This window comes from Tyto alba, unplaced genomic scaffold (genome assembly GCF_018691265.1).
Source record: "Tyto alba isolate M040663 unplaced genomic scaffold, T.alba_DEE_v4.0 Super-Scaffold_1000006, whole genome shotgun sequence".
NCBI classification, from domain to species: Eukaryota; Metazoa; Chordata; class Aves; order Strigiformes; family Tytonidae; genus Tyto; species Tyto alba.
In genome coordinates, this window is record NW_024881272.1 from 23,863,194 (window position 1) to 23,878,483 (window position 15,290).

Here is a 15,290-nt window from a genome sequence, read left to right on the forward strand (position 1 = left end):
ACAGCAATGTCTTGAGGGAAAGCCTTTTATCTTTCCCCTTGCAGCAGAGAACAGTGTAGAAGCAGTTAGGACAACCTGTTCTAGGTCTGTCTGTACTGCTAAAGGCAGGTCACCACCCTGACCTGGTGCTACAGACTGGCTGTGTTTGCACTGCACAGAGCTTGCAGTGATCCCTGAAGCAGCACAAAACCAGAGATCTTTGCTTCTCTTGTCTTTATACTTTTCTCACCCAGGATCCGTTGTGCATGTGCTCACCTCACCCATGGAGGACACGTGCCAGCGGGCCCTCTGGATGCACATGCCCAGCACTGCTGTGGTGATGTGTCGCTCACCACCGCTGTGTTTTCTGCTTCTGTTTGTCACGTGGCCTTTTGGTGTCATCTGTGCCTCGCCTGTTGGTCTGCTGCGTTTTCTCAAATGGGACCAGGCAAGGGGCTGATCCCTGGGGAGCATTATACTAGATGTTACATTTTCCAGATGTTTGGGTTTAGACAAGCAGGACAGGCTCAGAAATGTGGACTGTCAGTTCAGGCCATGTTATCCAGGGAGGTTGCCCTTGTAGTCATTTACCAGTGCTGGAGAGGGAATGCTGAACCTGGTACCCACCACGGGCCCCGGCTGGGACAGAAACCTGTGAGACACAGCATGAGGTACAGAGCTTGCAAGGCCAAGTTCAAGGCTTGTGGCAGGGGACTGGCAGGAGGAGAAGACTGCCAGTGCTTTCTGGGGTCTTGCCATTCCCATCTCTCCCTGATTGGTGGGCACCAGCTCAGGTCAGAAACTCATCATGGTCACGTCTGGAGCAGCGGTCCTGTCGGGCCACTCCAGGCAGCCCCGTGCCATGGCCTCGCCTGCACTGGCCAGTCTTTGTGCAGCTGGGAGGCATCCCAGGAGGCTGCTGCCTCGGCACTGGGCCACTCTTGGGCTGCCGTTCTTCAGTCATTTGGTTGAAAGCAGCGTTGCTTGGTGGTACAGGAATACCCAGGCACATAGAAGGCCGTGAGCAGGAAGACAGACTTTGAGCTGGTCCAACTCCAGATTATTATTCCTGAGGAAGGATGTTGGGATTTTGAGTTTTTTCCTTAGCAATGGCCTAGAATAACAAGAGGCCTGCTCAGTTGTTTGAGAATTTTCTTTTCATAACACAAGAGGCGTGGTGGTTGCTTTGGTATGTCTTTGGGGCACGGCACAAGGGCGTGTGAGGTGAGATAGCACTGATGCATTGTGCAGGGCATGGCAAGCCGGGTTTGGCACAGCCATGTCCATGATGCCTAACTTCTTTTGGAGTGACCTGTCCCCCAACTTGCCCTGAAGGTTGTACGTGGTTCATTAGGTCCAGACTAGAGTTTAGCAGCGAATGAATTTATATGCCTGTGTACAATCAGGGGAGTTTGGAAGCTGTATAGGTGCAGCCAGAGAATAATTATAACCATTTCCTCTCTCTGATACATGTCTTCTCTCATTTGCCACTTCTCTGTTGAGAGGAGAGCCATTTCCCCTGGACCTGGAGAACGCTGCTGAGTTGGCTTCTCTGCAGCACAGCCTGGGACACATCTCTAGATCCTACAGGGCCTTCATTTTCCCATGTCACAAGCTGAACATGAGGCAGTGCTTCGTTTTCAACAGTGGGAAGCAGTGGCAGAAGCTCAGCAGGCTGTCACAGGAGAAAAGGGCTCTGTTTCTATAGTTTAAACTGAATCAGGACCAAAGCACTGTATTGACTTACTAATGACATTTAGTTAACCAGCAGTCATGCTTCTTTTATATTTCTAGATATCGAGCTGGGTCCTTTTTTTTTTCTCAAGTCTCTCTAATTCCCCAGTTACTGTTTAATCTGTCTGATGGTTGCTTCTTCTTTAACATAAGCATTTTGGAGCAAGTGCGCAGTTATGTGTATTTGATCCAGCTGCATGTGAGTGCACAGTTTGTGCTCATGTTCTCTTAGCAGATGTTGCCGTTTACTAAGGGTGGGCTCTGCAAGCAGCCCCATGCTGCCCTAACAGTTACTGCCCTCGATGAGTAGCAGGGATAATAATTTTTACAGTATTTTTAGGTGGTACTCTCTATCCCACAAGGTTCTGCCTGCAGCAGTGGGATGTGAGGCTGCATCTCAGCAGTGAAGGTGTGAATGGCTGCAGGTCTCTCTCTTCAACAGGGACACATACGCTAGGCTGTAGCTACCCTAGTGTTGGAGGGTGCTAACATAAATAAGGCATAATTTAATTAAAAACTGCCATCAGATCATCAGTTTCAGAATGTGATTTTTGGGCAGCACAAAACTCTTTTGCTAAGGACACCATGTGAATTTCTGATAGTTGTAGGGGCCAAACCAGATACACCTACTACCACCTGAGAAGTTAGGAAGTCTTTGGTAGTCTTTGGTATTTTAATAATTTTGGAGAGAGGACCAGACAGTACTGAGATACTGGCATGTCAGGAACTACTGAAGAACAGAAGCAGATGAGAAAATTATCTCCTATTTTTCCATAAAGGCCATTGGAGGTATTATACGTAGAATAAAGTCAGGAAGCTACTTGGTGACCAAAGGAAAATTCACTTCTGATTTCTGTAATCTGTTAGTCTCCAAACAGAAATAAGAATATGCTTGAAAGAAAGTTATTGGTGGTTTGGCAGTCCTCCCGTAAGGTTGGGTAGTATGATTAATTCTCTGTGGTTTGTAAGACTCGCATTAGAAAGTTAGCTCTTAAATGTTAACTTGGCCAGTGAAATTCCCTGCAGGCAAAGACCCTGCGTCTCCCTTGAGCTGTACCGTGGGAATGGGCCCAGTGCAAGTGTGGGTGGCGTTAACGCCATCACCGTCGTGTTCCCAGCGACGACACATTCTCAAGGACGTAACCATTTACTCACTATGTTTTGGACACCGTAACTATAGCTCAGCTGAGGGAAAGGGTTTTGTGGCAAGTCCAGCTACCAGCTGATGCAATTTCAGTGAAATCCGAATGTCATCTCCTATGTAAAACACAAAGATGAGAATATCTGAATTTGAACTGCCATGCCTGGGAAGACAGGATGTTCTTGCATGTTTTGAAATTTGGGGGAATTTTCTTATCCTTGCCTAATAAACTTTTTCCAATTTTTTTAAACTCTTCCTTGATATTTTGTGGCTGCCAGTGAATTAACAATTAACTAAAGTAACCAGAATAAAACCGATATTGTTTGTGGTATCAACTGAAATTAAGCAGTGAGAACAAAGTGACTCTGCTGTTTTTCCTAGCATCTAGAGCTGACACAGGAGGATGTAGTAAGGCCTTTTCATTTCAGATGTGCACTGTTACAGTTGCGCTGCAAATGTTTGAGTTTAATGTCTCACTGATTCAGCCATAAGCAGTTTTGCACATTCGTTTTCACATTAGTGTAATTCCAGTGCACTGTAGTGGAGTTCTCCATAGCACATGGGTTGTGCTCCCAGCTCTGCACATCTTGGCCAGGGTGTGAGTGGCGTTCTTTGCTTGGAAAATGTTGGTCTTGGGACTGGTCAGGCAATCAGAAGTGAGCAAGGTAGTGTGCTGCCAAAAGCTGGTTCCTTTGAACGAGAGGCAGAAACTCAAAACATTGTGTTCCCAGTCTGTTACAAACATCAGGTGAAATGCAATAGCATTGCTCATAGGTTCAGGGTGAACCATTTTAAATGCAAAATATAAGCGCGCATTTGGTTTCTACGTCTCACCTAGGAGGCTGTCAACCTTGGTGACTGTCTGAGCATGTCCTCTGAATTCATGATACTTTTGATATGGCTGGTGTTGGATGCTCTACAAATGAAGATAAGATATGTGGGTGGATTTCTCAGCCTCTCCCTAGCCCCTAGGGTAAAGCTACCTCTGAATTCATCTAGCTAAAGGGGAGCTAGAAAAGTCTGTGAGCTAGGATTTTACACTGGAAACACTCGTCTGTCACAGCGATCATGTTCATCTGGACACACAAGAGGAGTTGCAGCCATACAGCACCACTGTGACGGGGTCTCAGCAGAAGCCAGGTGAAATGGGAAGGGCTGAGGCTGGACTTTGGTGCAAACAGCAGGTCAGCAGACGGGAGAGGACAGTTGGGGTGACCCTGCTCGGAGTGCTAGCACCCATCTCTGACTCTTCCCACTGCTCCTTGTCTCCCAGTGTGCTGTGGCTAGGAAGGGTATGGCACAGGCCAGTGCCTTTTGCAGGTGGGGGTGCCCATGAGCAAAGGAAGGGGTCTCAGTACCCTTGCTGACTGGGGCTGCCTGATCTCCTCTCCATCTCCCAGAGCTGTTTAACAGCCTCCTTAAACCACTTTTGCCATCACTAAAATAGTTTGTGCTGTTCCTCACTTCTGCTCCTGTATGGTGGCCCGTTTGGAATAAGTATTCCTCTTTAGCTTAGCTGGAAGCCAGTAATGTGCACGGAATTGTAATCCAGTATCTACATCTGTTCTAATTTCAGAAAACTAACTTATCCACTGTGATTCATCCTCCAGCTCATCTGCTGCCCCGTTCTCAGGATAGCGAAGTTGTGGAAGGGGAGTCTGACCATTTGCATTAATCCCTCTGCCCTGCAATACTCCCCTGGAGAGTCAGGTCATAGACCCTCAAACAAGAGCTGCTGCTTTTGTGCTAGATGCTTTGTATTAAGCTGGCTAACATATGATTTTCTTTACAAGTTGGGAGACTATTGACCCCACAAGCTGGCATTGGGCAGCTGATGTGCAGATATAGCCAAATGCCCTGTTCCTGATTTTCTGCTTAGTAGCAGCAGTGCCCCTGTGAGCAGAGACAATAAGAGGAAATCTTTGATTATAGAAATGGCAAACTGCTAATGACTTCCATTCCTGCTTTCTCTCCTCTCAGAACATCCCCACCTTGGGAAGCGTAGCAATAACCATGGCGCTCCACAACTGTGATGAGGTGGCGGTAGCTGGGTTTGGCTATGACATGAGTTCACCCAATGCACCGCTGCACTACTATGAGAACATCAAGATGTCTGCCATCAAAGAGGTAGGGAGCTCCTGCCAAGCACATCTTCCTCCCAAGCCCGCCGACTGCCCCGACTCCAGAGCCTGACTGGGATGGTGATGTCAACTTACAGCTTCCCTGTATGGGTCAAAGCACAGCTGCACCCATGCATTTGTGTGTAAAATTCTAGACATTCTCCCAAGCGCAATGTGTGTTAAAAATGGTTATTTCTGCTGGGAAAAGTTCTCTGGAATGTGTATATAATATGATTCCTTCTTTGAGCAGCAGGGAAAAGATTCACATAAATGTTGACTAGGGTGAAAGGGAGCAGTTCTGCTCTGGGGTTGAAAAGATGTGGCCTCCACTTGCTTTTTGATCCATTGTATTGCTCTCTAATCCACAGGCTTCTCTTGCTAGATGATCCTCTCCTCAGCCCCTGTGAAATGTGGGGGAGGTGAGATTAGCCTGTGCATGTTAGCTCTCTGCTGACTGTTCAGCAGCAGTTAGCTAGTGTAAACACATCACGGCTCTGTGGGGACTGCTCTTTAAAACCAGATCTACATTAGAAACGTTTTCTGGTGCTATCACAGTGAGATGAACAGCATTTTTAGAGGAGGAAGAGCTCGCATGTTGGTATAATGCAGCAGTATAAAGATTCTTTCAGGTCAGTCCATTTCCTGTACCAAACTAGAGCAAACTTGGACACTGGTCAAAGCTTCTATAGTAGGAAGGTTTGCTGCTTTTTTCGTAGAGCTCAATCTTTCCCAGCACAGATGGGGCCCAGGTCTTCCTAAGATTGCTTCCCTCTTCACTGGCTCCTAAATAGGGAAACTTTCTCCATCCTACTCCACCTTGTGAAAAATTGTATTGTTCATGGACAGTAGTTGTCTCTTGGCACTTAGCTTTTGTTCAACTTGAGCACTTCGCCATTGATCCAGGCCAGGAGGGAAGCTGGAAAGTTGTGTTTTTCCAAATCACAAGATTGTATTTGTCTTAGGCCTCTCACAGGCTGCAGGCTGCATGACCCTAGGCAGACTGAGAGGAATTAGAAATTAGTGATTAGTTAGCTTGAGAAATGAGAAGAGCGTGTCTAATTGTCAGGGCAATGAGTCTTTGGAACAACCTCTCAGTGGAGGCCAAGGGAACAAACTAAGTTTGGGAAAAGACTGTGAGGAGGTCCCCGATATATGAAGGGACTGGACATTGTCGTCCTGAGGTAACGTCTGGGCCTGTGGAGGTAGCAAGAATGTCTGCCTTGCTCAATGGAATAACCATGGATTTAATCTGTCCTGGCTGAGAAAGTGAGTGTCCATTTACAGGGTTTAAGAGTTACATCCAGAGAGGAAAAACTGAATTGAGTCACTATATACAGAGGTGGTGTCTGGCTTGTGAAATCCTCGAGCAGAAAATAGCTAAAGAATATCAGTCTTGCAGTAGTAGAGGATGTATCACCATTGACTTGCCCAGTTCTGACTCTTCCCTGGACATTTGCTTACAACCACTGCCTTGAGACAGGACCCTGGGCAGGCCCAGGTCTGAGTCAGTGCAGCTGGTTCTTTAGTCTTCCAGCAAAGACACAGCTACACCAGACTGAAAATGCACACAGATGCCTGGCTCCAGCAGTGGGTACACAGACTGTTCATGTAAGTTTCAAGAAGAGCTTTTGTCTCTGTAATGCCACGGCATCCACTCTGGTGAATCGGCTGCCTTTGGTGAAGAATCACTCTTGCCCAGTTGTTCCTCCTGTCTCATAAGGATGTCAGTCTGCTCTTGGACACAGGGACACTCGCAGCGGGTGTCCTGTGCCAAGCCTGTTTTGCAAGCTGGTAGGTGTCTCTGACCTGAAGGACACCTACACATGAGCTGACAAGAATGAAGTCTTCTTGCTCTTGATCCTTACATGGATCAGCGGGAAAATTTGGCAGAAGTAGTTCGATGACAGAGTCTTTGGTTGAAGTCGCTAGTCCAGATCACTTGGATCTTTGATTCTGGAGGCCAGCACCCTGAATGGGATGCAGAAGCAAGAGGAAGACAGGAAAGTCATTCTTGGACACCATACATGGTCTCAGGAATAAACCTTGCATGGCACAGGGCAGTAGATGAGGATAAACATGTGAAATGCAACCAGTAGGGTCTCCTAGAGAGACCAGTTGGTGCCTGGTTTGTCAGGCCTCTGCTGTCTGGAAGCTGTCAGTCATTGCGTCCAGAATGTTCTGTACAGAGGTGATGGAGTGTTGAAAGGTTCTGGTGAAGCCTCACTAATTTACATGTCAGAGGATTTGTTTCTGCAGCCAGGGCTGTTGATGAGAGCTCTGCAGGCCAGTGATGCTGGTTCTGGGAGGAAGGTTCCTATTCCACCTGAAGACTGGTTATCTGATATGAATCTGCCTATCTAATCCTCACATCCTCACCCATGGGCTCCTCTTACATTTCACTGCCCTGGTACAAGAAAAGCCATCTGTTCCCGAGTATCAATAATTAATGCTCCTCCTGCTTCTGTCCCTCCCAATATGACAAATTGTTTGTGATATTGTGGAATGTGAAGAGCAGAGAGAGGATTGCATTTCTTTCTCTGCCATTTAATATTAATGGTAGATGGTAATTGTTAGTCATCTGAGGGTGGAGTTGAAAGGTGAAGGGCATAATAGTTGGGTTGTGTCTTCTGCAGTTGCCCTCAAAGAACACACAAATGGAGATTTGCCCCACTCTAAACTGGAAGCACCCTGCACACCCTGCTCGAAGGGAGACCTGCATGTGGTTTGCAAATCAGGAGTCTGGCCCATGTTGGTTCCATGTGCCAAACCTTGCCCTTGGCATTAGTGAAAGAAGACTGACCAAGCTCCAACAAGATTATTATCTGTTCCATCTGCTCTGACACCCAAAGGCCCAAGAGTATCCACAGCATTTTCCTCAGTGTTACTTTGGACCTCTGGGGTTGTGTCCAGGTCTAGTTCTTCCTGGTCCTCGTCTACATTTCAGCCTCTAAAGGAGCCACTAAAGCAGGCTATGCCTTGAAATTATGCAAGTATTGTCTTTACCTTCTGTCTGACTTGCAGAACCATGGAGGCTGGAGTACTCATTCCTGGGCAGGGGTATAGAACAAGTTTTCTTAATGTAGCAACATCACAGCACTGAAACAACTGCCATGGGATGCAGCTGTTCCACTATAATGAACATCCCAGGCAGGAACCCCTGCAGTTTGGCCAGACTTTGGTGGGTCAGAACCTCTATTTCTGAAGTTCAAACCCTCTCCCTGACTGCTGGGTTCCTCCAGCCTGAATGACTGAAAATCTTCAGTTTTTAAGCCTGGAGAGCAGCTGCAGGGAATCACTCCAGCTCCACCCTGAAACCATCACTGTCTTTACAGAAGAAATGTAAACACCAGCAGTGTCCTGGGTCTGGAGGTGCCACACGTGTGTGTGTGTGTGTGTGTATGTGTGTCTGTGTGTGTGTGGCTCATGGGATCCTCCCTGGAAACATCCATGGAGCCCCTTCCCTTGCCTGGTATCAGCAGGGGGAATGGGTCTGCCAAGCGTGCGGTCCTCTCCTCAAGGTGTGTCACTGATTTACGCTTGACGCCTGCTTGACATATCTCTGGACACCCTTGAAACCCTGTGACTCATCTCTGAGGAATTTGTTCTGATTACATAAAAAAAGCCAGCAAAATGTGTTCGCTTGCTCACAGCTGGGCGGAGATGCCTCTCCCATGCCAAGACTGAGGTGATAAAATCTCTGTGGAAATGAATGTGATTTTTCCTGTTGCTCTGTGGGACCAGTGGCTGAATTTCCAAGAGGAGAAACAGGCATCCCCAATGTATAGTTTTGCTTAGTCTTTGCTTTCCCCGCAGGGGTAAAAGCCCTCGAGGTCCAAGATTGTGCTGCTATTGCAACCGCAGAAGGCAGCTGCCTCCACTGCCTCTTCCAGCATCTGTGGGTCCCGAGGGCTGGGCAGGCATTTCTTGCCCCAGAGGAAAAGGCTCTGCCAGGAGGCAGATGCTCTGGAACTTCACCCCTGTTACCAGTCAAGGGGAAATACAGGGTCTTGGGGACTCTGGTCAGTAGTATGACTGCAAAACACATATGGATTCTCCTGTGCTTGTGAATGCTCACGAGAGTAAATTTCTCCAGTTTAGTCCTGGATGGCCTCCTTACTCTCTGTCCTGGGTAGCTCAGTGTGTCCCAGGCAGACCTGGTTGGAGAAGACTTTTCTGTTCGTAACTGGAGAGCTGGAAGTGCACTGGTGCAGTGCTATCAGTGTCAGGCTGTGAGCTGGAAGATCAGTGTTTACAGTGCAAAACTGTCCCTCAATCCCAGCTCTGCTGCCCAGCACCTTCTCCCCTCGTCTCTCATCTCCCCATCGTGGCTGGGAGTGCAGAGCCCCTGGCTTGCACTTCAGCAGGGGTTTTCTGGATGGTATGAAGACAGCCTGCTATGCTCTTGTCTGTTACTGGGAGGCTGCTGCCCAATAGACCCAGTTCTGTTGTGTAAACTCTCACAGGTGATTTTTCAGATCTGATCCTGCCTCTTTGTTTTAACTTACAAAATGCAGAATGTCCAAGTGTGTCATCTCCCTTCGTTTCCTATTTTCTATATTCCAAATAACTTTGCAACAGCTTTTGAACCCTGGCTGCTTCCATAAATACTGTACAGAAAATGATTGAGTCTTTGCCAAGGTGTTTTCACAGCAATGAGTCCATCGGAGCTGAGTTTTGATATAGTTTATTGTATTTTTATTTCTTACTCAGGTCCTGTAATGCTTCCTGCCCAACTGCTCCATAAAAGTGTATTTTTATCACAGGTTACTGTCTTCTATTAATGTAGAAGTGTCAGATCCACTGGGAACATAGCGAAGGAAACATGGAAATGGAGGTGAGGAGAAAGGGAATATTTTTAAAATAAAGTGAAGGCTTTTCCGGATAAAAAAATTAATGAACCTGCCTATAATGATTACAATAGACCTTCATTGCTAATGGCAAAACAGGCTAGTGTTTCAGGCAGAAATTTTTTCAGGATGGGAAAGTGTCAGTGTTTAGAATAGTAAAAACATATCCGTAAAGGGTTGATGAAACCAAGAGAGCAGGAGGCTGTGCTAAATCGTAGGGATGAAGCACAGGGCTGGCTCCCAGCATCCCTCCTCTGTGCTCTGCCCCAGCACGCAGCCTTCCCCCGCCTCGTGAGCTTCAGCCTCCTGGTCATTCTCCCTGGCCCTCGTGAGCTTCAGCCTCCTGGTCGTTACTTGCAGGAGCAAGAATGTGAGCAAGGAGTCACCTCGGACGCTACAGAGGGAGCACCCAAGGTGTCTCCGCAGCTGGCTGCAGACTGCCTCACACACTTGTGGTTGGTAAAAATGGAGAGCGCATGATTAAAAGCCACCCTTATCCTTGTAGAGCCCATCTGCGGCGTTTGTGTCCCGTGGTGGAGCTGCTGACTGGTCTCCTTCTCACCACAGCATCAGATCAAGCGCCAGCGCCCGATGCTGTCGGAGGTGTCAGCTCCTTTGATACAGCTGTGCCCGACACTTCAGTGACTCGCTGCCTGACCCCAGGGGGAGGTGGCACGGCTGCCTTTGATGGCTTCTTTCTGATCATTGGCTCCGCTTCCCCAGCAGGTCTTTGTGGGGTGCTGGAGGACACCGTCTTGTAACACTTCTCATTCAGCCTGTGTAAGGGCTGTCACAAGGGCCAGGGGAGGTGGCCTGCAGCACGCAGTGACACACAGCTTTGTCTCTGTCTCTCCCCGCCAGCAGCTACCTCTCAGAATAATCCACAAACATCAAGTTTGGAGTCTCGGCCTGTAAAGGCACAAACAATAGCGCTTTATCATCATGTGGGCTCTCTCTGTGAAGCCGTCCTTTGCATTTTAAATCAACGCAAGTTGCTTGGGAGGGGGTGGTTGGGCTGCTTCAGGCCTCCAAGTACCTTAAAGTTTGCGGTAGCCAACAAGAAGAACAAAACTCCTTTGAAAGCCAGGCAGATGTCTAGCCTGGTGATTTATAGACTGAAAACACAGCTATTCGAGCCTTGCTGATGAATTGCGATTGGAGTACAAGGAATGGTGCAGACTGAAATGGAGGTCAGCTTTGGAGGGGGAGGTTAGAGGCTGGGGCAGGGGCACCTCTGAAAGGGCAGTGCTTTTTCTTCAGACCAGCAGTGATGACTGATGAGGTTTATACATTTTTGTCTTTGTTTAAAAGCCACCTGTTTGACTGCGTTTTCGCTGAACGAAGGCCTCACATGCTGTTTCTGTGCCTGAGGTCTGCGTGTCTATGTAACAGAAATCTGGAAAAGATTGATGGAATAGAAGTCGCAACCAGAGCACAGGTATTGCCTTGTTCAGTAGGACAGAAGTATGGTAACACTCGTGGGGCACCACTGTGCACTAGTAACAGCAAGGAAGGTAAGGCTGTAGGATGGACAAAATCAGAATTAGGGTTTGGACAAGACCTCTGTAGGAAGAGACAGTAAGAGATCTACAGGGGTGTGCCAGAGCCCAGCTGCTGACCCCAACACTGAACACAGACCTCTGTTGGGGGGCTAGGTACCACCAGAAATCGCACTGTCACAGGTGTACGGTGCGCACCAGTATTACTGCCAGAGGCAGTAGCTAGCACAGCAATTCTCACCAACTGTGAGAGCACAAGAAGAGCTGATGGCCTTTCAGAGCTGTTTTCAGCAGGAATGAGGTTCTTGCAGAGGGACATTTTAGGAAGTAGCCTTTGATCAAGTGCCTTCATGGTTAAATTAATTGGAAAGGCAACAGAAGGGATGTTTTAACTTAGATTTTGCTTCCAAAAGGAGGGAACTAGGTAAGCAGGGCTGTATCTAGACTGCAGGGCAGCACTCAGCAGTGCTGGCAGGGTGCTCAGGGGAATTGGGAGGTGTGTGCAGACTCTGACCTCTGAATTTAGGCCTAGCCTGGGAGAATGGGCTACCAAAAGCAGATGCACTGAAGAGCTCACGGACTCATTGTAGACGATATATTTTTTGTGAAAAGTGCAAAAATTATCTATGATTCATGTTTGCAGCAAAAGGGGAACTGGCAGAAAAGGGCTGTGGGCATAACTTCATGAGTAACTGCTGCAAGGTGGTGTTAGAAGTAACAGAAGAGTGGGGGAAAACATCAGGAGACTTCACCCCTGATGGCTGGAAAGGACAGAGATAAAGTGGAAACTGGCAAAAGTCAAGTTGAATTAGATCTTGCAAAGGAAAATAAAAAAACACTGGACAGTCCTACTGGCAAAAAAATTAATATGGAAACAAGGAAAGAATTACCAGGGCTGTGGCATGCAGGGAGGTGAAGGAAGCAAAAGTCATAGGGATTAAAGAGCCAAAGTGGGAATCACATGAATTAATATATTACCTCTGTAAGAGTGATATGATGAACGTGAGGGAAAGGGTATCTTATGGTGAGAAGTTCCAAGAAACAGAAAATGACTGGGTCAGCAGTGAAAGGCAAAAGCTGTTGAAGCTAATGCACTAAGTGTGAGAGCCTGAGAGATCTCTGTCCCAACCACTGCGCTGTTGAGACAATTAAGCCACAAGTCCAGAGGAAAAGGTCTTCAATAAATCTATCAGGTTACACATGGTTCCACAGGATTAGATTGTAGTGGACATAATCCCTCTTTTTCCTTTCTTTTTTGGAGGATGAGAGCAAGTCAAGGAAAATAATCATGTCAAATTCAGACCTCTTAATCTGACCTCAGAAGTACTATTCAGAACTTCAGAGCAGAGTTTAAATGAAAGAATAATTAAATCCTGAAAGCAAGCACAACATGGATTTATGAAAGGCAGGTTACAAAAACGAATTTAATATCTTTATTTGACTTAAAAAAAAAGTAATTCTGGGGACAGAGGAAGTGTAGTAGCCCAGTCTGTTTGAAATTCAGTTAAGCAGGTGATACTGTGCTGTGTGAGATATTATTAGCTAAGCTTCAGAAGGTACAGTTCGGTGCTACACCTGTATGTGAATATTCTCTCTAAAGGAGAACAAAGAGCATCGCTGAATGGATGGCTGGGAGTTCCCCTGCAGGAGGTCATGTGTAGTGTTTGCTTTAATAATTTTTGGCACAGAAGGCAATGGTATGCAAGTGGAATTTGTGATGAGACAAAACCAGGTGTGGTCAATACAAGGGAGGATCAAAATAACATCCAGGAAGACCATGAGCACCTTGAAAACAGGAATAAACTGGGTGGTATGAAACCTAAGAGTATGAATGGAAGGTCATGCTGTTTGGGGCAATACCAGAAATTTTGACTGTAAGTTGGGATAGCATTATTTAGCAATGGCAGAGGAGAAAAGTGCTTAGATAGGTGCAAATAAATCACAGGATAATTCAGGATTCCAGGCTGTTACTGTGAAAAAAAAAGGCAAATACAGCTCTGGAAAAGCTAGAGAAAAGGAGTACTTGTAGAGAGAGAAAATTGCCTCTGCATGAGGCAGTGGTGAGCCTTTTTTCTGGTTCACGAGAAGTACATTTGGGGTAAATAGGGACATAAGGAGCTACTACACTTCTGGGAAATTTCCCAGTTTTCATAGAGGAAATGAACAATCTCTTTTAGTAGAAGGAAGACATGGCTTGTTTAGCTTAATAAAATTAAGACTGGGACGAGATAATTGCTCTCTCTGTATGTATTAAGAATAAGCAGGAGCTAAAAGAGCTGCTTAAAATTTCAAGTTGGTATAAGAACGACTGGGCATAAAGGAGCTGTGAGTAAATCTCGTAAACATGAAAAGAGGAGGGTGCCCAGCCCTCCCTTTTGTTTCAGCATGTGTGGCTCCTGAGGGGGAGCAGGCAGGACAGGGCGGTCTGTGGTGCTGCCACGTCGTGGAGGATGGACTGACAGAGGAGGGGGCAACGGGTCCTGAACCAGGCAGGTCACTGGTGTGGTGGGAGGTAAAACTGGGAAACTGGCTCAGGGACAGCCACAGAACACCTAGTGTGGGTGGTCACCGTGCCAGGAGCAAAGCAAGGCTGTGGGCAATGCAGAGTCATAAAAAATAAGCAGCTCTAGGGACAAGGCAGTGAAAGTTAAAGGCAGAGATAAATCAGCACCAGCGGAGACTGGAAACCAACTGTTACCAGTGCAGCAGCAATTCTTGCTGCTGCTGTGGTTTCTGTGCAGGTTTTTGGGGAGAGATACTGCTGACTTGCAGAAATACAGAGGATGTAACAGAACTGGGAAACCTCCTGCCCTACAACTTTCTGATTTTCTTGAATGCATTCGTCATTGACTTCACTCTCTCTGATTTAATCTTCCTGTATTTTAAGATATTGCAATATACTTGATAAGACTAATGTGTTCTGAAGCTGAGGCATTCCCTGATTGTAATTGATTACAGATGGGGAACTTACCCTCCTCCTGGGTTGGTCTCTGAAACATTTTCTTAGTCTTAAAATATTCTGCTTGGCTTCTCTTGAAGGGACAGAGGGTGTTTTGTGCTTCCTTATGGAATCATCAAGAAAAAAAGGACAGGTGGTTTGGGACTGCTGCATTTGCATAACCCTGAAAAGTTGCTTTAACCAATGACAAATTTTGATCTAATAACTGTGACCAAATGATCAGACCCACTGCCACCTCTCTGGGGTGGACAGCTGTAACAGTGCATGGGCTTGCAGAGTAACTCCCCTGCTGCTTCTCTCTCCGCTGAAAAGAGCAAAGATTTGCTACTCAGAGAGAGACCCAAAGCAAAGGGAATCCCAGCCTGATCCCCAAAGAACAAGAAGGGCTCTGGAGACTTCTGGGACGTTCCTGTTGGAACTCCCAGAAGCTCATTACTCCAGCTTGGGCTCCGACAAGCAGCCCGTTTGTTTGCACAAGCGGGAGCTGTACCAGACGCCCACTCGATGCGAGCGGCGGAGCGCGGAGAGGGCAGAGCCAGTCTGCCAGGTTGCAGGAGCAGTGGTGGTGGTGACGTGCAGGGACAAGAAGGTGGAGGTGGCAGTGAACACTCTGAGCTGCTCTGTCGCTGTCTAGAGGTACAGATTGACGAGAGGGGAGCTGGAGTCTTCTGCTTGTGATGCTGATGTCTAGCTTCAGGAGTTGGGGCAGGAGGTTTGTGAATATGAACGGTCTCACATACAAGAATAGGAAATGAGGCAGTAATGGGTCAGTGTCCATGGGATGAGAGGGTCAAAGCAGTCAGAAGGGACAGTGAGCATCTTACCAGATCAGCCAAAGCACAGCCAGCATCTGAGAGCAGGAAAAGGCTTCTTTGCAGTAGTAGGAGGAATAAACCACCAGCATTGCAGTCACTTCATGTAATCATCCTCCAGGTGTGAGTCCTGCTCACAATCCTCTGCTTAAAATGTCAAAATGAGCGCTCTGACAGCACAACTCTGTCTGTGGGGATG

The 15,290-nt window shown here is 47.1% G+C and overlaps 1 protein-coding gene across 9 annotated transcripts in view; it reads left to right on the top strand.

Moving 5' to 3' along the window:
* The window catches only part of ST3GAL3 (ST3 beta-galactoside alpha-2,3-sialyltransferase 3), a 194,920-nt gene that overhangs the window by 172,134 nt on the left and 7,496 nt on the right, over positions 1 to 15,290 (top strand). For 8 of the 9 annotated variants that reach the window (XM_033000536.2, XM_033000535.2, XM_033000540.2 and 5 more), the window contains one exon: positions 4,835 to 4,981. The exons of the other annotated variant lie outside the window; for it this stretch is intronic. In XM_033000536.2, coding sequence (XP_032856427.1) covers positions 4,835 to 4,981 — 147 coding nt within the window. The remainder of the gene's footprint in view (positions 1 to 4,834; positions 4,982 to 15,290) is intronic. 9 annotated transcript variants of the gene reach the window in all.